This window comes from Entelurus aequoreus, linkage group LG19, assembly GCF_033978785.1.
Source record: "Entelurus aequoreus isolate RoL-2023_Sb linkage group LG19, RoL_Eaeq_v1.1, whole genome shotgun sequence".
NCBI lineage: Eukaryota > Metazoa > Chordata > Actinopteri > Syngnathiformes > Syngnathidae > Entelurus > Entelurus aequoreus.
In genome coordinates, this window is record NC_084749.1 from 5,925,957 (window position 1) to 5,946,393 (window position 20,437).

General features: G+C 39.7%; 1 protein-coding gene across 1 annotated transcript in view; it reads left to right on the forward strand.

The window, feature by feature from the left end:
• Positions 1–20,437, forward strand: part of cope (COPI coat complex subunit epsilon) — a 35,718-nt gene that overhangs the window by 9,704 nt on the left and 5,577 nt on the right. The window contains exons 2-9 of the mRNA XM_062027745.1: positions 2,705–2,853; positions 3,037–3,099; positions 6,787–6,887; positions 7,554–7,706; positions 11,326–11,379; positions 16,217–16,298; positions 16,435–16,590; positions 20,042–20,110. Coding sequence (XP_061883729.1) covers positions 2,705–2,853; positions 3,037–3,099; positions 6,787–6,887; positions 7,554–7,706; positions 11,326–11,379; positions 16,217–16,298; positions 16,435–16,590; positions 20,042–20,110 — 827 coding nt within the window. The remainder of the gene's footprint in view (positions 1–2,704; positions 2,854–3,036; positions 3,100–6,786; positions 6,888–7,553; positions 7,707–11,325; positions 11,380–16,216; positions 16,299–16,434; positions 16,591–20,041; positions 20,111–20,437) is intronic.

The following is a 20,437-nucleotide window of genomic DNA, read 5'->3' on the forward strand; positions in this document are numbered from 1 at the left end:
TGTTTTTTTATTAAATCCACATAAAAACACAAGATACACTTACAATTAGTGCACCAACCCAAAAAACCTCCCTCCCCCATTTACACTCATTCACACAAAAGGGTTGTTTCTTTCTGTTATTAATATTCTGCTTCCTACATTATATATCAATATATATCAATACAGTCTGCAAGGGATACAGTCCGTAAGCACACATGATTGTGCGTGCTGCTGCTCCACTAATAATACTAACCTTTAACAGTTAATTTTACAAATTTTCATTAATTACTAGTTTCTATGTAACTGTTTTTATATTGTTGTACTTTCTTTTTTATTCAAGAAAATGTTTTTAATTTATTTATCTTATTTTATTTGATTCATTTTAAAAAAAAAGGACCTTATCTTCACCATACCTGGTTGTCCAAATTAGGCATAATAATGTGTTAATTCCACGACTGTACATATCGGTTGATATCGGTATCGGTTGATATCGGTATCGGTAATTAAAGAGTTGGACAATATCGGCATATCGGATATCGGCAAAAAGCCATTATCAGACATCCCTAGTTAGTACTATTAGTGGAGCAGCAGCACGCACAATCATGTGTGCTTACGGACTGTATCCCTTGCAGACTGTATTGATATATATTGATATATAATGTAGGAAGCAGAATATTAATAACAGAAAGAAACAACCCTTTTGTGTGAATGAGTGTAAATGGGGGAGGGAGGTTTTTTGGCTTGGTGCACTAATTGTAAGTGTATCTTGTGTTTTTTATGTGGATTTAATAAAAAAATTATAAAAAAACAAACAAACAAAAACGATACAGATAATTTAAAAAAAAAACGATACCGATAATTTCCGATATTACATTTTTAAAGCATTTATCGGCATCTCTAATCTGCACCTTATTGATTTTTTATCCTGCACTACCATGAGCTAATGCAACAAAATGTCGTTCTTATCTCAATCAATCAATCAATCAATGTTTATTTATATAGCCCTAAATCACAAGTGCCTCAAAGGGCTGCACAAGCCGCAACGACATCCTCGGTACAGAGCCCATATAAGGGCAAGGAAAAACTCACCCCAGTGGGACGTCGATGTGAATGACTATGAGAAACCTTGGAGAGGACCGCATATGTGGGTAAGCCCCCCCCCCCCCCTCTAGGGGAGACCGAAAGCAATGGATGTCGAGTGGGTCTATTGTGAAAGTCCAGTCCATAGTGGATCTAACATATCAGTGAAAGTCCAGTCCATAGTGGATCTAACATATCAGTGAAAGTCCAGTCCATAGTGGATCCAACATATCAGCGAAAGTCCAGCCTGTAGTGGATCCAACATAATGGTGAAAGTCCAGTCCATAATGGGGCCAGCAGGAAACCGTGCCGAGCGGAGACGGGTCAGCAGCAGGCCTGGCCCTAACCAATCTGGCGCCCTAGGCAAGATTTTTGGTAGCCCCCCCCCCACGTTAACGTTACCTACCTGCTACCTCTGTCTTTTTCTCGTTTCTCCTCTTCTTTTCTCTTGTTTCTTCCCTGGGCACCTGACAGTTTTGGCCGTTTTGACATCTTGTGTTGATTTTTTGATATGGTAAGAGTCATGATACGGGAAGGGAGGGGCGCACCGTGCGGGGGGATGGGGGCGGGGGGGCGTAATGTTGTAACAAATAATATTTCTATTAAATAGGCTTTACTTTGCATTTTAATTAACGTGGGATTATTTTTTGTATTTAGAAATAATAGTACCAACTTTTTTATTTATTTTTTCCTCCAACATTTGTGGCACTGGCGTGGCGCCCCCTGATGGACGGCGCCCTTAGCATTTGCCTATACGGCCTATGCCACGGGCCGGCCCTGGTCAGCAGCAAAGGTGCAAAGGCTAGCGGTCCACCCCGGGTCCCGACTCTGGACAGCCAGCACTTCATCCATGGCCACCGGACCTATGTAACTCCCCCTCCACAAGGGAGAGGGGAGCAGGGGAGAAAAGAAAAGAAATGGCAGATCAACTGGCCTAAAAAGGGGGTGTATTTAAAGGCTAGAGTATACATATATACATATATATCTGTACTGTAAAGTTCAAATTTGAATGACAATAAAAAGGAAGTCTAAGTCTAATGTGTTTTCATAATAAAGAATCTTTGAAGTCTTTGAAGTCTTTGATATGAGTTATCAATCACATCACATGTTATAAACATTTTTTAACATTGCACATAGAAAAATGATACTCTAGCTTTTACAGTGTTTAAAAAGTAAATGCATAAAAATGGCACAATTTAATACGGTACAGTACTGAGATAACATACACAAATTATGGATTTTGTATTATATTTGGAGCGTATATTTATTTAAACGTTCCATAGCATGATTACATATTTAAACACAAAAGAAGAGGTTGGATTTTAAGATGTTGTAGTTTTTGATAAGCATGCTTTTATTTTGTTATTTATTTTTCGACAGGCGTGACGCGATTGTCTCGAGTGGTAAAATGTATTGATCCTGCCCTCTAGCGGTTCATACAATCCCTCACGTCACAACGTACGTCGAAAGAACTTGTATTATAGCCCGTATAACATGTGTGGTTCGTATGTAATTTATATGTAATTTATATATAATTTATATGTCATTTATATGTGTGTCAGTGTACGTTACTCGTCATTGTGAATAAGTAAACATTTTATTTATAGTACTGCCTCCCCCATAATGCACCGCTATTCCCAAACAGGAAGTGACGTGTATGTAAGACGTGTCAGGAAGTACTCTGTGTCCAACATGGCGGCGCAGCAGAACGATGTTGACGAGCTGTTCGATGTCAAAAATGCTTTTTACATCGGCAGTTTTCAGCAATGTATCAACGAAGCTCAGAAAGTGAAGGTTAGTCACATTTTGTCGATTATTTATCAGGTCGTGTTACGTTAATTTGCTGTTGTGTTTCCCACGAAGCCATCCCAAAGTGTGCTAGCTGAAATGCTAAAAATACATTGAGGCTAATGCTATATATGAAGTGACTACATCATACTCACAAGTACGGACTTTATTTTTTTTATTTTTTTGTAGAATTCATCGCCAGAAAAGGAGACTGAACGCGACACTTTCTTGTACAGAGCATACATCGCCCAGGTAAATATGAATCGCATCTTATTTGGACTATCATTAGGAAGTATGTCCACATTGTCCAGATCAGTGTTTTTCAACCACTGTGCCGCGACACACGAGTGCGCCGTGGGAAATTATGCAACTTCACCTAATTGGTCCAAAAAATATTTTTTGCAAATCAATCATTTTAATCTGCAAATAATGTGCCGTTACTTAGTGTCTGTGCTGTGTAGAGCTCGGCAGGGTAACCGTGTAATACTCCATGTCAGTAGGTGGCAGCAGGTAGTAGTGGTGTGGTATAGCTCGGTTGGTAGAGCGGTCGTGCCAGCAACTTGAGGGTTCCAGGATCGATCCCCGCTTTGGCCATCCTTGTCACTGCCGTTGTGTCCTTAGGCAAGACACTTTACCCACCTGCTCCCAGTGCCACCCACACTGGTTTAAATGTACCATACCATACCAACTTTATTTATAAAGCCCTTTAAAAACAAGCACAGTTGAAGAACAAAGGGCGGTACACCACAAAGAATAAGAGGCAAAGGACAGACTAAAATATAACATTTAAAACAGAAGTAAAATACACATTGAAAAGCAAATACAAATTACCTAGATAAATGTAACTTAGATATTGGGTTTTCACTAAGTAAAGCGCTTTGAGTCACTAGAGAAAAGCGCTATATAAATATAATTCACTTCACTTCACTAGTTAATAGCTTTGTAAAAGTCGGAATGTGTCGGGTGAGGCGAGGATGGTTTGTTGTGATCCCAGGTAAAAAAGGTATGTAATGCTCAAACCAAAAATGAACAAAAGGAAAAGGCAATGGAGTATAGGGATCGCTACGCATAACAAAAGTAAAACTGAACTGGCTACAAAGTAAACAGAAACAGAATGCTGGACGACAGCAAAAACTTACGGCGTCCACAAAGTACATCCGTACATGACATGACAATCAACAATGTCCACACAAAGAAGGATAGCAACAACTTAAATAGCCTTGCTTGCTAACACAAAGCAGGTGCGGGGAATAGCGCTCAAAGGATAAGACATGAAACTGCTACAGGTAAACACTGACAAAACAGGAAGGGCCACCAAAATAACAGCGCAAGACAAAAACTAAAGCACTACACACAGGAAAACACCAACAAACTCAAAATAAGGCACGACGACCTGGTGGAGTTTCATTTTTTAACGTTTTCTGCTGGTGGTGTGCCTCCGGAACTTTTTTATGTAAAAAACTTGCCTTGCCTCAAAAAAGGTTGAAAAACACTGGTCCAGATAATACAAATAATAACAGAAGAAATTAACAAATTAAAAAGATGGTTTGACAAAAACAGACTATCTTTGAATCTCAGTGAAACTAAAATAATGCTATTTGGTAACAGTAGAAGAAAAAGTCAAACACAAAAACAAATAGACGGAATAGAAATTGAAAGAGTAAATGAAACATAATTTCTAGGTATAATGATAGATGATAAATTGAACTGGAAATCTCATGTAAAAAATATACAACATAAAGTAGCAAGAAACACGTCAATAGTGAATAAAGCAAAACATGTTCTAGACCAAAAATCCCTTCATATTCTCTACTGCTTGCTAGTGTTACATATCTCAGTTATTGTGTAGAAATATGGGGAAATAACTACAAAAGTACACTTCATTCATTAATGGTGTTACAAAAAAGATCAGAATAATACATCATGTTGGATATAGAGAACATACAAACACTTTATTTATTGAATCAAAAATACTGAAATTCCACCACATAGTGAATTTGTGAACAGCTAAAATGATACACAAAGCAAACTATAACCAGCTAGCCAAGAATACACAACAGTTCTTCTCAACAAAAACAGAAGAAATATAATCTTATAGAAAAATGTAATTTAAAACATTTGTATGCACGTACAACACTTAAGACCTTCAGTATATCAGTATGTGGAATTAAATGATGGAATGGATTAAGCAAAGCAATCAAATTTAGGGATGATACTCGAAACCGGTTTTCCCGGTTGTTTGATAAGAAATGAACCGAGTCCTCGGACTCGAATCCCTTTTTGAGAACCGGTACCCGTTATCGAGACCACTATAGTAAAGAAAAAGAGTTGGTTCTTTATTCGAATACCTCGGAACGAATCCCGTCCCGACCAGAAATGCTCCGTGGGACATCACAAGAAATGGCGTCACGTAGCTCAGTCATTAGGCGCAGATACCGAAAGCAGGAAAACAATGGACGGGAAAAAGCGCTCCAAGGTGTAATAAAGTTCAAAACAAAAAGGTATAATCTAATGAATAACTTTACTGAGAAATTTGAGCAGGGTAAAAACACATGAACACTTTTACGACCAACCTGAAACATAGCAACCAGGCTAGCAACGCACCTCCTTTACGGCAGCTGTCGCAACGTTCTTAAAGCAACCGCAGCACATACATATATATACAGCACATCTCCCTTTTTCAACTTTTGTTTTTCTTTCCTTGTAAACGTTACAAAATCACACTGTATATGTGTTGTCTGTCTAATTATAAATAATGCAGACGAGGCGTGTTGGCTGAGTTCTTGACGTTTACTTTCACAGCGTGCTCATAACCTCATTTTTAGCTGCCGGGTGACGATATGCAACACTTTTCGGGGCTACCGCGCAAGCTCGTCACTCCCGTTGCATGCTGGGTAGTGTAGTTGTTATATTCCCTAGCTCATAACATCTTTCCCCCTATAAAGAAATGATGTCAACTCAATAAAGTGTATTTCTTTTTTTAGCTTTAACTTTTCATTTTTTAGCATTGTAACCACGTTTGCAAAGAACCTTTCTCTTCATAGAATTGTATTTCAATAAAGAAATAAAGTGCAAAAATGTCAAAGCATCATAACAAACAGTTATGTCAAATAGCAGCAGAATTGCACTTTTTGGAGAGCTGTATTATGTTCAGTTTTGTGCCCAAGGGACTGATTTTATTTAACACTATAGTATTATTTATACACCTATAGGGATCACAGAGACAGGTTGTTTTTGTGTTACTGTATATATTTGTTTTTCTGAAAAATCCCACTTAATATACTTTGGGTAACAACAGTCAATATTTATTAAATTTTTTAAATTTTTTTTAGCAGTCAATATTTATTTATTTTATTTTATTTTTTTAGCAGTCAATATTTATTTATTTATTAGATTCAATTGTTTTGTTATATAATAAAAGTGAGCTTTTGTTAAACCAAATATTGTGTGTTTTTTTCCATATGCAACAACCTATCTGGACTCGATAAGAGAATCGATAAGGAATCGGTTCGATAAGAGGAATCGATAATAGGCTCGAACTCGATAATTTCTTATCAAACATCATCCCTAATCAAACTATGTACTAATATGATCCACGTCAAGAAACTCTTCAAACTAAAGAAGAAGAACCATGATAAACATTCTGATTTTATTTCATCCATCCATCCGTTCATTTGTTCAAAATAATCTTACTCATCTCACCATATGAAATGTAACTTACTTCACCGAGTATTATTTATTTATTTTTATTGTGATTACTTCTGGAGTATATTGTGAATACGTATATTGAGAACAGGAAGCTTGAGAAGCTCTGCTTCCTCCTACTCCTTTTCCAACATGTTGTAAAGAGAAACTGGAAGTTGTGGTGCATCATGTTGTATGCTTGCATGTTCCAAATAAACTCAAACTCAAGATCTTATTTCATGTTGTGCATTTCAGAAAAAATATGCAGTTGTTCTGGATGACATCAAGGCCAACTCTTCCCCTGAGCTTCAGGCTGTCAGGATGTTTGCAGAGTATCTGTCAAGTGAAAGCAAACGGTGAATACAGTAGTGTTGGACATTAATAACTGCTTGGATGAAGGATGCATTTTGTAGATACCTGCGTTTGCTCTCACACGAAGAAGCGCACAATTGGCATTGCTTTATTTATTTATTTATTTTTGTCCTGTCCAACTTCTCAGGCAAATCATATAGTAGATGTAGATGCCCATATTGGCTGTTCAGATTTACTTTAGAAGTGTAGGATACTTCTCTTGTTGCCTTATTTGTATTTGACTTTATTAAATGTATTTATATTATCATTTGGTGCAGGAGGGGATAGAAAGAGGAAAAAAAGGAAGAAAGAGGGGGATAAGACAGAGAGACAAAAACAACAACAATAGAGCAACATCAGCAAATATGTACAAATATGATGGTAAACGTGATAGCAAAGAAGCAGTTAGCGAAAAAAATAATAATACAGAAATGACAATGAGCATTATTACACTACAAACGGAGCAATACAAATACCAATAGAAATAGCGCTATTGATAATGAACGATACCAATAATTGGCATTGCTTTAGGTCAATTCTATTTTACAAGGTGGCTTTTACCAGTAATAACTGGCAGGGGTGCAGGGGGGCGACCACTTTGAGCATACGATACGTCCGAATTGGACAACCCCTTCGCTAAATGTTGCCTCTGCTGTCGTTTTCAAATGCAGCGACGCTATTGTCACGGATCTCGACAAGAAAATGTCAAAGAGCGTGGACGCCGGCAACACCACCTTCCTCCTCATGGCCGCCTCCATCTACCACCACGAGATGAACACTGACGCTGCTCTCAGGACTCTGCACCAGGGAGAAAGTCTGGAGTGGTGAGAAGCGTTCCAGACAGTGTTTGTTTTCTTACATGCTTGTAATGATTGTCACAGCAGCCCATCTAGTTATTCATTCAGTCATCAGTATACACTAGGGGTGTAACGGTCAGTGTTGGGTTAGTTACTGAAAACCAGTAACTAGTTACAATTACTAGTTACTTTATTTCAAAAGTAACTCAGTTGCTAACTCAGTTACTTACACCAAAAAGTAATGCGTTACTGTGAAAAGTAACTATTTAGTTACTTCTTTTTTACCCCTTTTTTTTAAGGCTCCCATTAATGCCCTTTTAGCCTTCATTTCAGTACTGTTATTGCACTGGAGAATAATACCATCTGTTGATCAACTTGACATGCATTTGCATCACTGAACTCAAAAAGCAATGTGGTCTACATACAACACACAAACAATGTGGTCTACATACAACACACAAACAATGTGGTCTACATACAACACACAAACAATGTGGTCTACATACAACACACAAACAATGTGGTCTACATACAACTAGGGATGATGTTTGATAAGGAATTATCGAGTTCGAGTCTATTATCGAATCCTCTTATCGAACCGATTCCTTATCGATTCTCTTATCGAGTCCAGATAGGTTGTTGTATATGGAAAAAAACACACAATATTTGGTTTAACAAAAGCTCACTTTTATTATATAATAAAAAAATAAAATCTAATAAATAAATAAATATTGACTGTTACCCACCTAAAAAAATTTAATAAAATGAATAAATATTGACTGTTGTTACCCAAAGTATATTAAGTGGGATTTTTCAGAGAAACAAATATATACAGTAACACAAAAACAAGCTGTCTCTGTGATCACTATAGGTGTATAAATAATAATATAGTGTTAAATAAAATCAGTCCCTTGGGCACAAAACTGGAAATAATACAGCTCTCCAAAAAGTGCACTTCTGCTGCTATTTGACATAACTGTTTGTTATGATGCTTTGACATTTTTGCACTTTATTTCTTTATTGAAAGAAAATTCTAAGAGAGAAAAGTTGTTTGCAAATGTGGTTACAATGCTAAAAAATGAAAAGTTAAAGCTCAAAAAAGAAATACACTTTATTGAGTTAACATTATTTCTTTATGGGGGAAAGATGTTATGAGCTAGAGAATATAACAACTACACTACCCAGCATGCAACGGGAGTTACGAGCATGCGCGGTCACCCCGAAAAGTGTTGCATGTTGCCACGCTGTGAAAGTAAACGTCAAGAACTCAGCCAACACGCCTCGTCTGCATTATTTATAATTAGACAGACAACACATATACAGTGTGATTTGGTTTTGTTTACAAGGAAAGAAAAACAAAAGTTAAAAAAGGGAGATATGTTGTGTATATATATGTATGTGCTGCGGTTGCATTAAGAAGGTTGCGACAGCTGCCGTAAAGGAGGTGCGTTGCTAGCCTGGTTGCTATGTTTCCGGTTGGTCGTAAAAGTGTTCGTCATGTGTTTTTACCCTGCTAAAATCTCTCAGTAAAGTTATTCGTTGGATTATACCTTTTGTTTCGAACTTTATTACACCTTGGAGCGCTTTTTCCCGTCCATTGTTTTCCTGCTTTCCCTATCTGCGCCTAATGACTGAGCTACATGACGTAATTTCTTGTGATGTCCCACGGAGCATTTCTGGTCGGGACGGGATTTCACTCTTTTTCTTTACTATAGTGGTCTCGATAACGGGTACCGGTTCTCAAAAAGGGATTCGAGTCCGAGGACTCTGTTCTTTTCTTATCAAACAACCGGGAAAACCGGTTTCGAGTATCATCCCTACATACAACACACAAAGACAAAGATATGTTTCAAAGGGCCAATTTATTTCAGGCCAGGAAAAATTGACAAAACTATTTTAAATAGCTGCAACATAATGGCACTTTAACTTTAACTCTAAGTAGATAGGATCTCTGATCCAAGACACAACTTACATTTAACTAAAACGTTATTTTCTTTGTGCTCGACAAAAGAAAAGTATTGAGAATGTCTCCATGTTAAAAAACTCGACTTCTGGCTTCACCATGATGTCTTGTTAGTTGTTATGAGAGTAGCGTATGTGTGTGTGTGTGTGGCCCTTTAAGATATGACAACATGTGAGGTGAGTGACGTCAGTGAGTGAGTGGGCGAGAGAGGTGAGGGAGCGGCGACAGTGAGTGCGTGCAGGTGTTCTAGCTTGGTGGATGGCTGCATCCAATAAAGTCACAAAGTTGCAACAAACCGCCGGTCTCGTCATTCACCCTCAGCTGTAAAGACCCACTTCCGGGTAAAGTGAAGGTTGTTAGCCCCCGAAGTACGGCTCTGAACCTGCGGGGAGGCGTGCTTTCCTCCACCCACAGAAAGCACGCCACTTATTTTCCACCGGAGCGCTCCAATAAAACACACTCAGATCTTCTGTTTCTAGCCGATACTACATAAAAATAACGTAAAATAACGCAGTAACGCATCATGCAGTAACGGTAACTGAGTTACTGGATATAAAAAATAATGCGTTAGATTACTAGTTACCGCCGAAACTAACGGCGTTACAGTAACGCGTTACTTAGTAACGCGTTAGTCCCAACACTGGTAACGGTACACAAAAATTTTGGTTCGGTACATACCCCGGTTTAGAGGTCACGGTTCGGTTCATTTTCGGTACAGTAAGAAAACAACAAATTATACATTTTTGGGTTATTTACTTACCAAATTTGCAAAATCTTCCACCAAATATATTTTTCTTATTGGAATATTTGATGTGAAGTAATTGGAACCTTGGATAGGTCAATAATTCATAATAACATTGATTTTGATTCAATATTATGTTTTGAGCAATGACAGTTAAAAAGAAAAAACAACAACATTGTTTTATTAGTCAACATTGCAACTTTTTCTAAATTACATTTCACCTTTAAGCTTTTTTATTTCACTTTTGTTATGTTTTTGTTCATTTTAATAGTTTTTTTAGAATGTGCAGTGGGCCTTTAAAACATTAGCTCTGGGCCGCAAATGGCCTCCGGGGCACACTTTTGACACCCCTGCTATAGATAATAAAAAATTAAATGTGATAAATCTATGGATAAAAAGCAGAGCCTGGCGACGCATGCGCGTTTATCATAACTCTCTCTCTCTCTCTGTCTCTGCCCCTCCCTCACCAATGCTGCTAATTTGTTTTGTTTTCAACCCTTTCCTAACCCTGAACGTACATTGAAAATACACGCAACCCTAACTCAAAATGCCGGACATTTGAGGCATTTAAGAAACTCCGCCCTGACAGCTCCGCAAAAGAGGACATGTCCGGTGAAAAGAGGACGTATGGTCAGTCTATCCTAGCCCGGTCGTTGCTAGCATGCCGTGTGTTGTGCCTCGGTGTGCATTGTTTACACAACGTGCGTTACGCTACTTAATATGTCCGTGTGGAAACTCGTTCGGTACACCTCCGAACCGAACCGGAACCCCCGTACCGAAACGGTTCAATACAAATACACGTACCTATACACCCCTAGTATACACACATGATATGTAAAATGCCAGCATTACAATGTATTGCACGGATATGATTCTGTACTTGCATGTTTGAAAATATTTGCCAAAGATCAGTCGAATTGATTTGTTACCTGTTTTTGCAGCATGGCCATGACCATTCAAGTGCTGCTGAGTCTGGATCGTGTCGATCTGGCGAGGTATGTAGTCTTCCAACAAGCTCATGACTACTAACCTGACTCTCGCCAGATCCTTGTATTTCGCTGAGCTCCACACAAGGATCTGGGATCGAGGGCAATGCAAACTCCTTCAAGATAGCAAAAAATAATGAACCCATCAGGCTCGCCAGGCGGGATTCCATAGATGTGACGTAGCGCCGAAGCAACTGTTTGATTCAAACAACAATGGCATGTGCTGACATTGATTCTGCTATTGCAACTGTTTTGTCCAATCTATCGGATATTCATTCTTTAAACGATGAACAAAGAACGGTTTTGAAGGCGTTTATTGGTGGCAAGGATGTTTTGTATGCTCTGTAGTTATCTAATATGTCAGCTGTTTTGTTTTGGATTTCCCAGCGTGGCTCTCATCGGTGTCACGGCTTGATTTTGATGTGAGTGGTTGAAGTAGCACGTCATTCAAGATAACAGACAATTTTTTTTTTTTTTACAAGGTCCCGCCTTCTGAAATACATCTATTGAGAAGTCCCAGATCCTTGTGTGGAGCTCAGCGAACTACAAGTATCTGGCGAGAGTCAGGTTACATGATTACATGAATAACAGGGGCCGTACTTATCAAGCTTCTTAGAGTGCCATTTTACACTTAAGTCCTGAGAATTTGCGAAATTTAGTCCTACTCTCAAACTTAAGAATAAAAGCTTTTTATCAACGTTCTTAAGTCTAAGAATCACTCCTACTCTCCACGATATTTAAGAGACCTTCAGAGGTGTCTTAAGTGGTTAGGAGTTGCCAGCAGGAGATGGCACTGAGGCGAGAGAGACGTGCGCGAACATTCAGGGAGCAGAACGATGTTCTGGATTTGTTTGATGACGAGCAGCTGATCAAACGGTATCGTTTAGACAGAGCGGGTATTATTTTTGTCACAGATTTAATACTTTTCGATTCCATGTTGATTTCTGCATGTGGCTGCAGTGGGCTAGTATATATAGAGCCACCCACACCACTTTCAAATTAGTTGCCTAATTAATGAATTGGAAAGAAAATGTTATGACAGTAGCGTATGTGTGTGGCCGTGAGGTGAGTGACGTCAGTGAGTGTGTGGGCGAGAGAAGAGAGGGAGCGGTAGCGTGAGTGCCGACGGGGACTAGTTTGTTTTGTATTATTTTGTAGTTTATTGTCAAAATATACACTCCCATTGTCCACTTAAATATTTCCAAGATATTTCTTTATTCTTAGACAACGGATTCCCTTCCGTGATTGGTCATTTCTATGGACACAGAAATGACGTCACCTAAAATTCCATTTACGGCACATAGTAATGTCGTAATTCAGCTCTGAGTGTGACACTTAAGATTCAGTCCTACACTTCGCTGAAAGTGTGAGTAAGACGCTTGATAACTAACTTTTAAGTGCAGCTTTCAGCGAAGAATTTATTTACTCTTAAGTCAACTCTTAGCAGACTTCTTTGGAGTAATTCTGAGAAGCTTGATAAGTACGGCCCCTGATCATTAGTGCAGTGTACTTTAAGTGTTTTATATCGGTAATATGGCTGGGCAATATGGCCTTTTATTAATATCTCTATTTTTAGGCCATGTCACGATACACCATATATATCTGGATATTTTTAGGCCATGTCACGATACACCATATACATGTGGATATGTTTAGTCCATGTCACGATACACCATATATATGTGGATATGTTTAGTCCATGTCACGATACACCATATATATGTGGATATGTTTAGTCCATGTCACGATACACCATATATATGTGGATATGTTTAGTCCATGTCACGATACACCATATATATGTGGATATGTTTAGGCCATGTCACGATACACCATATATATGTGGATATGTTTAGTCCATGTCACGATACACCATATATATGTGGATATTTTGCCTTAGCCTTGAATGAACACTCGATGCATATAATCACAGCAGTATGATGATTCTATGTGTCTACATTAAAACATTCTTCTTCATACTGCATTAATATATGCTACTTTTAAACTTTCATGCAGAGAGGGAAATCACAACTAAAAGTGTATTTATTAAACAGTTATCAAGCAGTGGCACAAACATTCATGTCATTTCAAAACAGAAAGTGAAAGATTGTCAGACATTTAAAAACAAGCTATTAGTATTTTGTGCATGATGTCACTAAGATGACATATCCAAACAACACTAAATTAAAGTGCACTTTTTGTACAGAACGCCACTACAATAGTTTAAAACAAATAAAGTGCACTTTTGTGCATGATGTCACACAAGATATTTCAATAAGTGTCAAATAAAAATGAGCTGCATAATAGGAAATCAAATAGTGTATGTCCTTCACTATGTGGTAGGTTCCTGCGGACGTTATCTCCTTCTGTTGTTGACTAGTTGTTTCATACGGTGTTGATGTGGAAATGGTTGCTTGGGCATTTTGCGGCTGGACATGTTGACATGCGGAGTTTCAAGCACTCTTCATTCTCTAGCGGGTGACTTTTCAAATGATGCTACAAATTAGCAGTAATGCTACTTTTTGTAGCAACGCTTTTGCCGCATACTTGACATATTACTGTTGTCTCTTCAACGTCCTCCTGCTTGAAGCCAAACCACCGCCAGACGACGGACCCCCTGCTGTTTTTCTTGGGAATTAATTCTTCTTCCTTCATTTGTTACCAGATTCGCACCTTCTTTCTCTCGTATTACCACTCGCACCGCACCGCTAGCACCACAGCTAATGTTACCCATGTCGCTACCTCTCTGCTCCGTGAGGGCGTATGACGTTGCACGCGCGACAGTATGTGACGTATGTAAGAAGGTGCGCTTGTTTTATGTCTCTGTGAGAAGGAGAGACAGGAAAGAGTGAGAAGAGCCTGTAGTGTAATGCCTGCAGCTAAAAGCAACTGCGTGAGAACGTATACTCCAATATCACCATATTGTCATTTTCTATATCGCACAGAGACAAACCCGCGATATATCCAGTATATTCCATTTATCGCCCAGCCCTAATCGGTAAATATCGATAATTTGCGATATTATTTTAAGATCTATCTTTTAGGTGAAAATTATGTTAAATGTAAACATTTATATTCTAAATTATAATCCCCTCAGCTATCAAGGTGGAAAGGAAATGTCAACAAAACCATGGAAAACACTCAAACAATGTAAACAACATTCTAGAATCACATTGAACACTTAACAATAAGCTCTTAAAATGTAGGTGCGAAAATAAGTATGCTTAATAAAGTACAACAATAGTGAAAAGTGTGAAAATGTAAACATGGAGAAACCTGAATAGAACTATTTTCTGCAGGTTTAGTGTATGGAGTTTACAGCTGTGCTCTAAAAAGTAAGCACGGCGAAGGCAGTGTAGTGCGGTCGAGGTGACTTTGCCTGTTTAGTCCACAATTATTTTGCTTTCTGCAGCACTAGTTTTTACTTTTTTTTTCTCACTCTATGTAAAGAATTAACCACGAAACAACAAGATGGCGCAAGCAAACCTGAATGTTGATATTGTTACCTGATTGGCTGTTAGCGCGTCACTCCCACTGATCAGTGATCACTTCCTGCGTTGCTTGATTAGCAGAGAGCGAGTGCCTTTGTTCATGCAACCAACCTTGTTTGGCGACTTCCGCCTTCTTCGGACAGAGAGAAAAAAAATCGAAATATCGATTAGGTGTTCATCGCGATACATATTGATATCGTTTTATCTCCCAGCCTTAGTGTACATTTGAATCTATCCAGCTGCGTAAATGAATGAAAATGAAATTAGTTTTGCTAAATGTATGCAATAGATGTGGGGCCCTGGTAGACATTTTTTCCAAAGTAATGTAAATAGAAAACTTTTCAAAGTTGTTACATTATTAACAGAAGTCACTCAAGTGTAAAAAACAGTTCACCTTCAAATTCTAATTCATCTGTACAACTTGTGGAACATTGCCGACCGCACGGATGATCGGGTGAAGTCCTTCGTCCTTCCGTCGATCGCTGGAACGCAGGTGAGCACGGGTGTTGATGAGCAGATGAGGGCTGGCTGGCGTAGGTGGAGCGCTAATGTTTTTATCATAGCTCTGTGAGGTCCCGTTGCTAAGTTAGCTTCAATGGCGTCGTTAGCAACAGCATTGTTAAGCTTCGCCAAGCTGGGAATTATTAACCGTGTAGTTACATGTCCATGGTTTAATAGTATTGTTGATCTTCTGTCTATCCTTCCAGTCAGGGGTTTATTTATTTTGTTTCTATCTGCATTTGAGCCCGATGCTATCAAGTTAGCTCAGTAGCTAAAGAGCTTCGCCGATGTATTGTCGTGGAGATAAAAGTCACTGTGAATGTCCATTTCGCGTTCTCGACTCTCATTTTCAAGAGGATATAGTATCCGAGGTGGTTTAAAATACAAATCCGTGATCCACAATAGAAAAAGGAGAAAGTGTGGAATCCAATGAGCCCTTGTACCTAAGTTACGGTCAGAGCGAAAAAAGATACGTCCTGCTCTGTACTGTAGTCCTTCACTCTCACTTTCCTCATCTACAAATCTTTCATCCTCGCTCAAATTAATGGGGTAATCGTCGCTTTCTCGGTCCGAATCTCTCTTGCTGCATTGTAAACAATGGGAAAATGTGAGGAGTCCTTCCTCCGGTGACGTCACGCTACTTCCGGTATAGGCAAGGCTTTTTTTTATCGTCGTTGTTCTCTACTAAATCCTTTCAGCAAAAATATGGCAATATCGCGAAATGATCAAGTATGACACATAGAATGGATCTGCTATACCCGTTTAAATAAAAAAAATTCATTTCAGTAGGCTTTTAAGAGATACATCATTCTAATCCTTACTGCAACTACAGCATCTTTTTTTTTGTGTGGCAGGAAGGAGCTAAAGAAGATGCAAGAGCAAGATGAGGATGCTACGCTAACCCAGCTAGCCACCGCTTGGGTTAATTTAGCTGTGGTGAGTGCAGTGCTAGATGCCTTGGCTTAACAACCAACGTCTTCTGTCAAACTTTGCTATTGGCTTTTCAGCACAATCCCCCCGCTGACGCTGTTTGTTACAAACTGTTTGGATTACCCTCTGCTTGTGGTCCCAGGGTGGCGAGAAGCTGCAAGACGCCTACTACATTTTCCAGGAGATGTCAGACAAGTACTCGTCGACACTGCTACTTCTTAACGGCCAGGCTGCCTGTTACATGGCTCAGAACAAGTGGGAGGAGGCTGAGGGAGTGCTGCAGGAGGCTCTCGACAAGGTTAGATGGCAACATGGACAATGAGATTTTAAGTGTGGTACCTAATAGGAAACACTAATTGACTCGGGTGTGGGAGTATGAGCTGCGAATATTGAAAAGTCTGTCGTTGTGCGTTAGAGATGCCTAGTAAACACGCAAGGGGCGGGGTTGAGCCAAAGAGAATGCCCTGTGCTTCACCCGTCAGGTGCAGAGAAGAGCAAACGGACGAAACAAAGGCACGTCAAAAGATACCGGTGTTGGGGTATTGTCTCAAATACATACCACTTTCTGAAATATTCAATCCACTATATTAATATAGCACATTTCAAAAGACAATAATAGTTTCACAAAGTGCTGCACAGGAGTTAAGACATACTGTATGTACAAGGAGAGTCAGTACTGTATTTTTCGGATTATAAATCGCTCCGGAGTATAAGTCGCACCAGCCGAAAATGCATAATAAAAAAGAAAAAAAAACATATATAAGCCGCACTAGAGTATAAGTCGCATTTTTTGGGGAAATGTATTTGATAAAAGCCAACACCAAGAATAGACATTTGAAAGGCAATTTAAAATGTCTAAAGAATAGTTAACAACAGGCTGAATAAGTGTACGTTATATGAGGCATAAATAACCAACTGGTATGTTAAGGTAACATATTATGGTAAGAGTCATTCAAATAACTATAACATATAGAACATGCTATAAGTTTACCAAACAATCTGTCACTCCTAATCGCTAACTCCCATGAAATCTTCTTCCTCTGTGTCGCTTCTAAACAACTCTGCCAACTCCAAAGGTAGACAATGCGCTGCTTCCTCTTCTATTGGTACGTCTAGTCCAGGGGTCGGCAACCCGCGGCTCCGGAGCCGCATGCGGCTCTTTGACCACTCTGATGCGGCTCAGCTGCATACTTGCCGACCCTCCTGATTTTCCCAGGAGACTTACGGATCTCAGTGCCTCTCTTAGAAATCTCCCGGGGTAAATATTCTCCAGTTTTCACCCTTACAACTAAATTAAAATCTCCCGAGGCATGTATTCTCCAATTTACACCCTAACAACTTAATCAAGGGCGTGCCATGACAGCACTGCATTTTCTGATCCTCTATAGCCTGTACAAACACTGTGCCAGCCCGTCCACATGGTGTATGTAGCTTTTACCTGCACACGTAGGAGACAGCAAGGCATACTTGGTCAACAGCCACACAGCTTACACTGACGGTGGACGTATAAAACAACTTTAACACTGTTACGTTACAAATATGCACCACACTATGAACCCACACCAAAAAAGAATGACAAACACATTTCTGGAGAACATCCGCACCGTCAAACAACATAAATACAACAGAACAAATACCCAGAATCCCATGCAGCCCTAACTCTTCCAGTCTACATTGTACCCCCCCCTTACCACCACCACCCCCCCACACATCAACCCCCCTCCCCACCCCCCTTCGTGCGTCGGTTGAGGTGGGCGGGGTTTGGTGGTAGCGGGGGTGTACAATGTAGACCGAAAGAGTTAGGGCTGCATGGGATTCTGGGTATTCGATGTGTTGTGTTTATGTTGTGTTACGGTGCTGATGTTCTCCAGAAATGTGTTTGTCATTCTTTTTTGGTGTGGGTTCACAGTGTGGCGCATATTTGTAACGTAACAGTGTTAATGTTGTGTTAAAGTTGTTTTATACGGTCAGTGTAAGCTGTGTGACTGTTGACTAAGTATGCCTCGCTATCACTTTCGTGTCAAGGCAGAAGCTGCGTTTAGCATGTGGCTGAGCATGTACGCTGTGTGCGCAGGCTGTAGAGGTACGCCCTACATTTCGGGTGTCTCCCGGAAAGACCGGGAGAGTTGGTAAGTATGACGCTGTCAAGCGCCGTTAATGTAAAACTCGCGGGCCGCACTAACATTCAATTGTTTTAATAAGGTGCGGACCGGGGCATGTTTCTGAGACCCCTGGTCTAAACATAGCCCAAAAGTTAAAAAAAAAAGCTTTGTATGCAGTGTTATTTCATTTTAAATTTCATAAGAGTTTTGTGGCTCCCATTGTTATCTTCAATTTGTGAAACTCGTCAAAATGGCTCTTTGAGTGGTAAAGGTTGCCGACCCCTGGTCTAGTCTCTTACGTGAATGATATTTTACGGTAATGTGTTAATACTCTCACACATAAGTCGCTCCAGAGTATAAATCGCACCCAAACTGAAAAAAACTGCGATTTATAATCCGAAAAATACGGTGATAGAAAATATTGAACTATTAAAAAAAAAAGATACATAAAATAAATTAAAGAAAATAAAATAGACTAAAATCACACAACTCTCATGCTGGTTTAAAAGCCAAAGAGTAAAAATATGTTTTAAGGTGTTATTTAAAACTCATTAAAGAGGGAGCCGGTATAAATATATCAGTATTAACTGTAATACTGGTACATCGCCCAGCCATATTGGTAAGACTTTGACCCAAGTGATGTCAAAAGGTAACAGCGGGACGTAGCATAAATCGGCACAGCCATTCAGGCTAACAAGACTGTCAGGTATTAGCAGCTGTCAGGACAAAATCAATCAATCAATGTTTATTTATATAGCCCTAAATCACAAGTGTCTCAAAGGGCTGTACAAGCCACAACGACATCCACAGTACAGAGCCCACATACGATCTCTTTTGATTCGGGTTTCCCCATTTCATCTTTGACATCAGCAACACAGCTTTGGCATGAGCGATGTAAAATGACAACGCGATGATCGTAGATGTGACTCCCTGATTGACCAGGTTTTTGCAGAGCAACTTACGCCTGTGGTTTTAGCACATGCAAGTCCAGTTCTAACTTAGGAGGATGTGATGAAGTATTTCCAAGCAGTGGTCATGTTGTAGTGGCCGGGTGATGGCCATAGCAGTGACACTTGTAGGATCCTACTGGCTACCTGTGAGTAATGTCCCCTGCAGTATAAAACACTCAAGGCTACTATGTTAAGTGGAACCAGTGTAAAGGTGACAATATGGCTGTTACTTCAGGTTGAATAATGTTTCAAAACATTTAGAAGTACTTGAACAGTTTTAATGCTCTAACTATGATCTTTATTATATTGATTAATGTGTATTTGTTTACCATTTAGCCGCGATAAACGAGGTGACGACTGTTTTGTATAAAAGGAAATATGGAATTAAACCTACTGGGTTTTGATCAGCAGAGGGCGCCAAAGATCTCGTCCTCTATTCGTTCCAATGGACGAGGCACTGACTAATGTACACCCTTAGTCCGTTGATGATGCTCACGTGTGGTTGACGTTTCAGGTCAGGTTACTTTGACTGTGAAAACCAGAGATGAGGGTAATTAGACCCAAGTGACTGGTGTAGAAACTCTGCTATAATAAAATGACTGTGGGTTTATGATGCCTTAGAGAAATGATTCAACTTGTACAGTGTAAGAATCTTAACATTCTGGTCTTTTTCTGTTTGGTAATCTCCTCTTTACAGGACAGCAGCCACCCTGAGACGCTGATCAACCTGGTAGTGCTGACTCAGCACCTCGGAAAAGCTCCCGAGGTTAGACTTTGGACATTAAGCTGTGAGCCAGGCACTGCTTTTTACGACCACGTGTTTTTTTTTGTGTTTTTTTTGTCCTTTGCAATCTGAACAACTCCTCTGCTCCGAAGACCCGCCGCGCAATCAGCGTCGTTTCACATCCAGCCGCTCTTGACTGCCGTCGGTCACAAAAAGTCGCCACGCCAGCACATTTGCCGGTTTAGTGCTGCGGGCCTCGCGCACCCGCCAACCGGAGCGCTTGTGGATCGAGATAAAGAGGCGATAGTAACGCAGCAGAGTGCTGACCATCGATCCAGAGGCCATCGCTACAGCGAGATAACTGCTGAT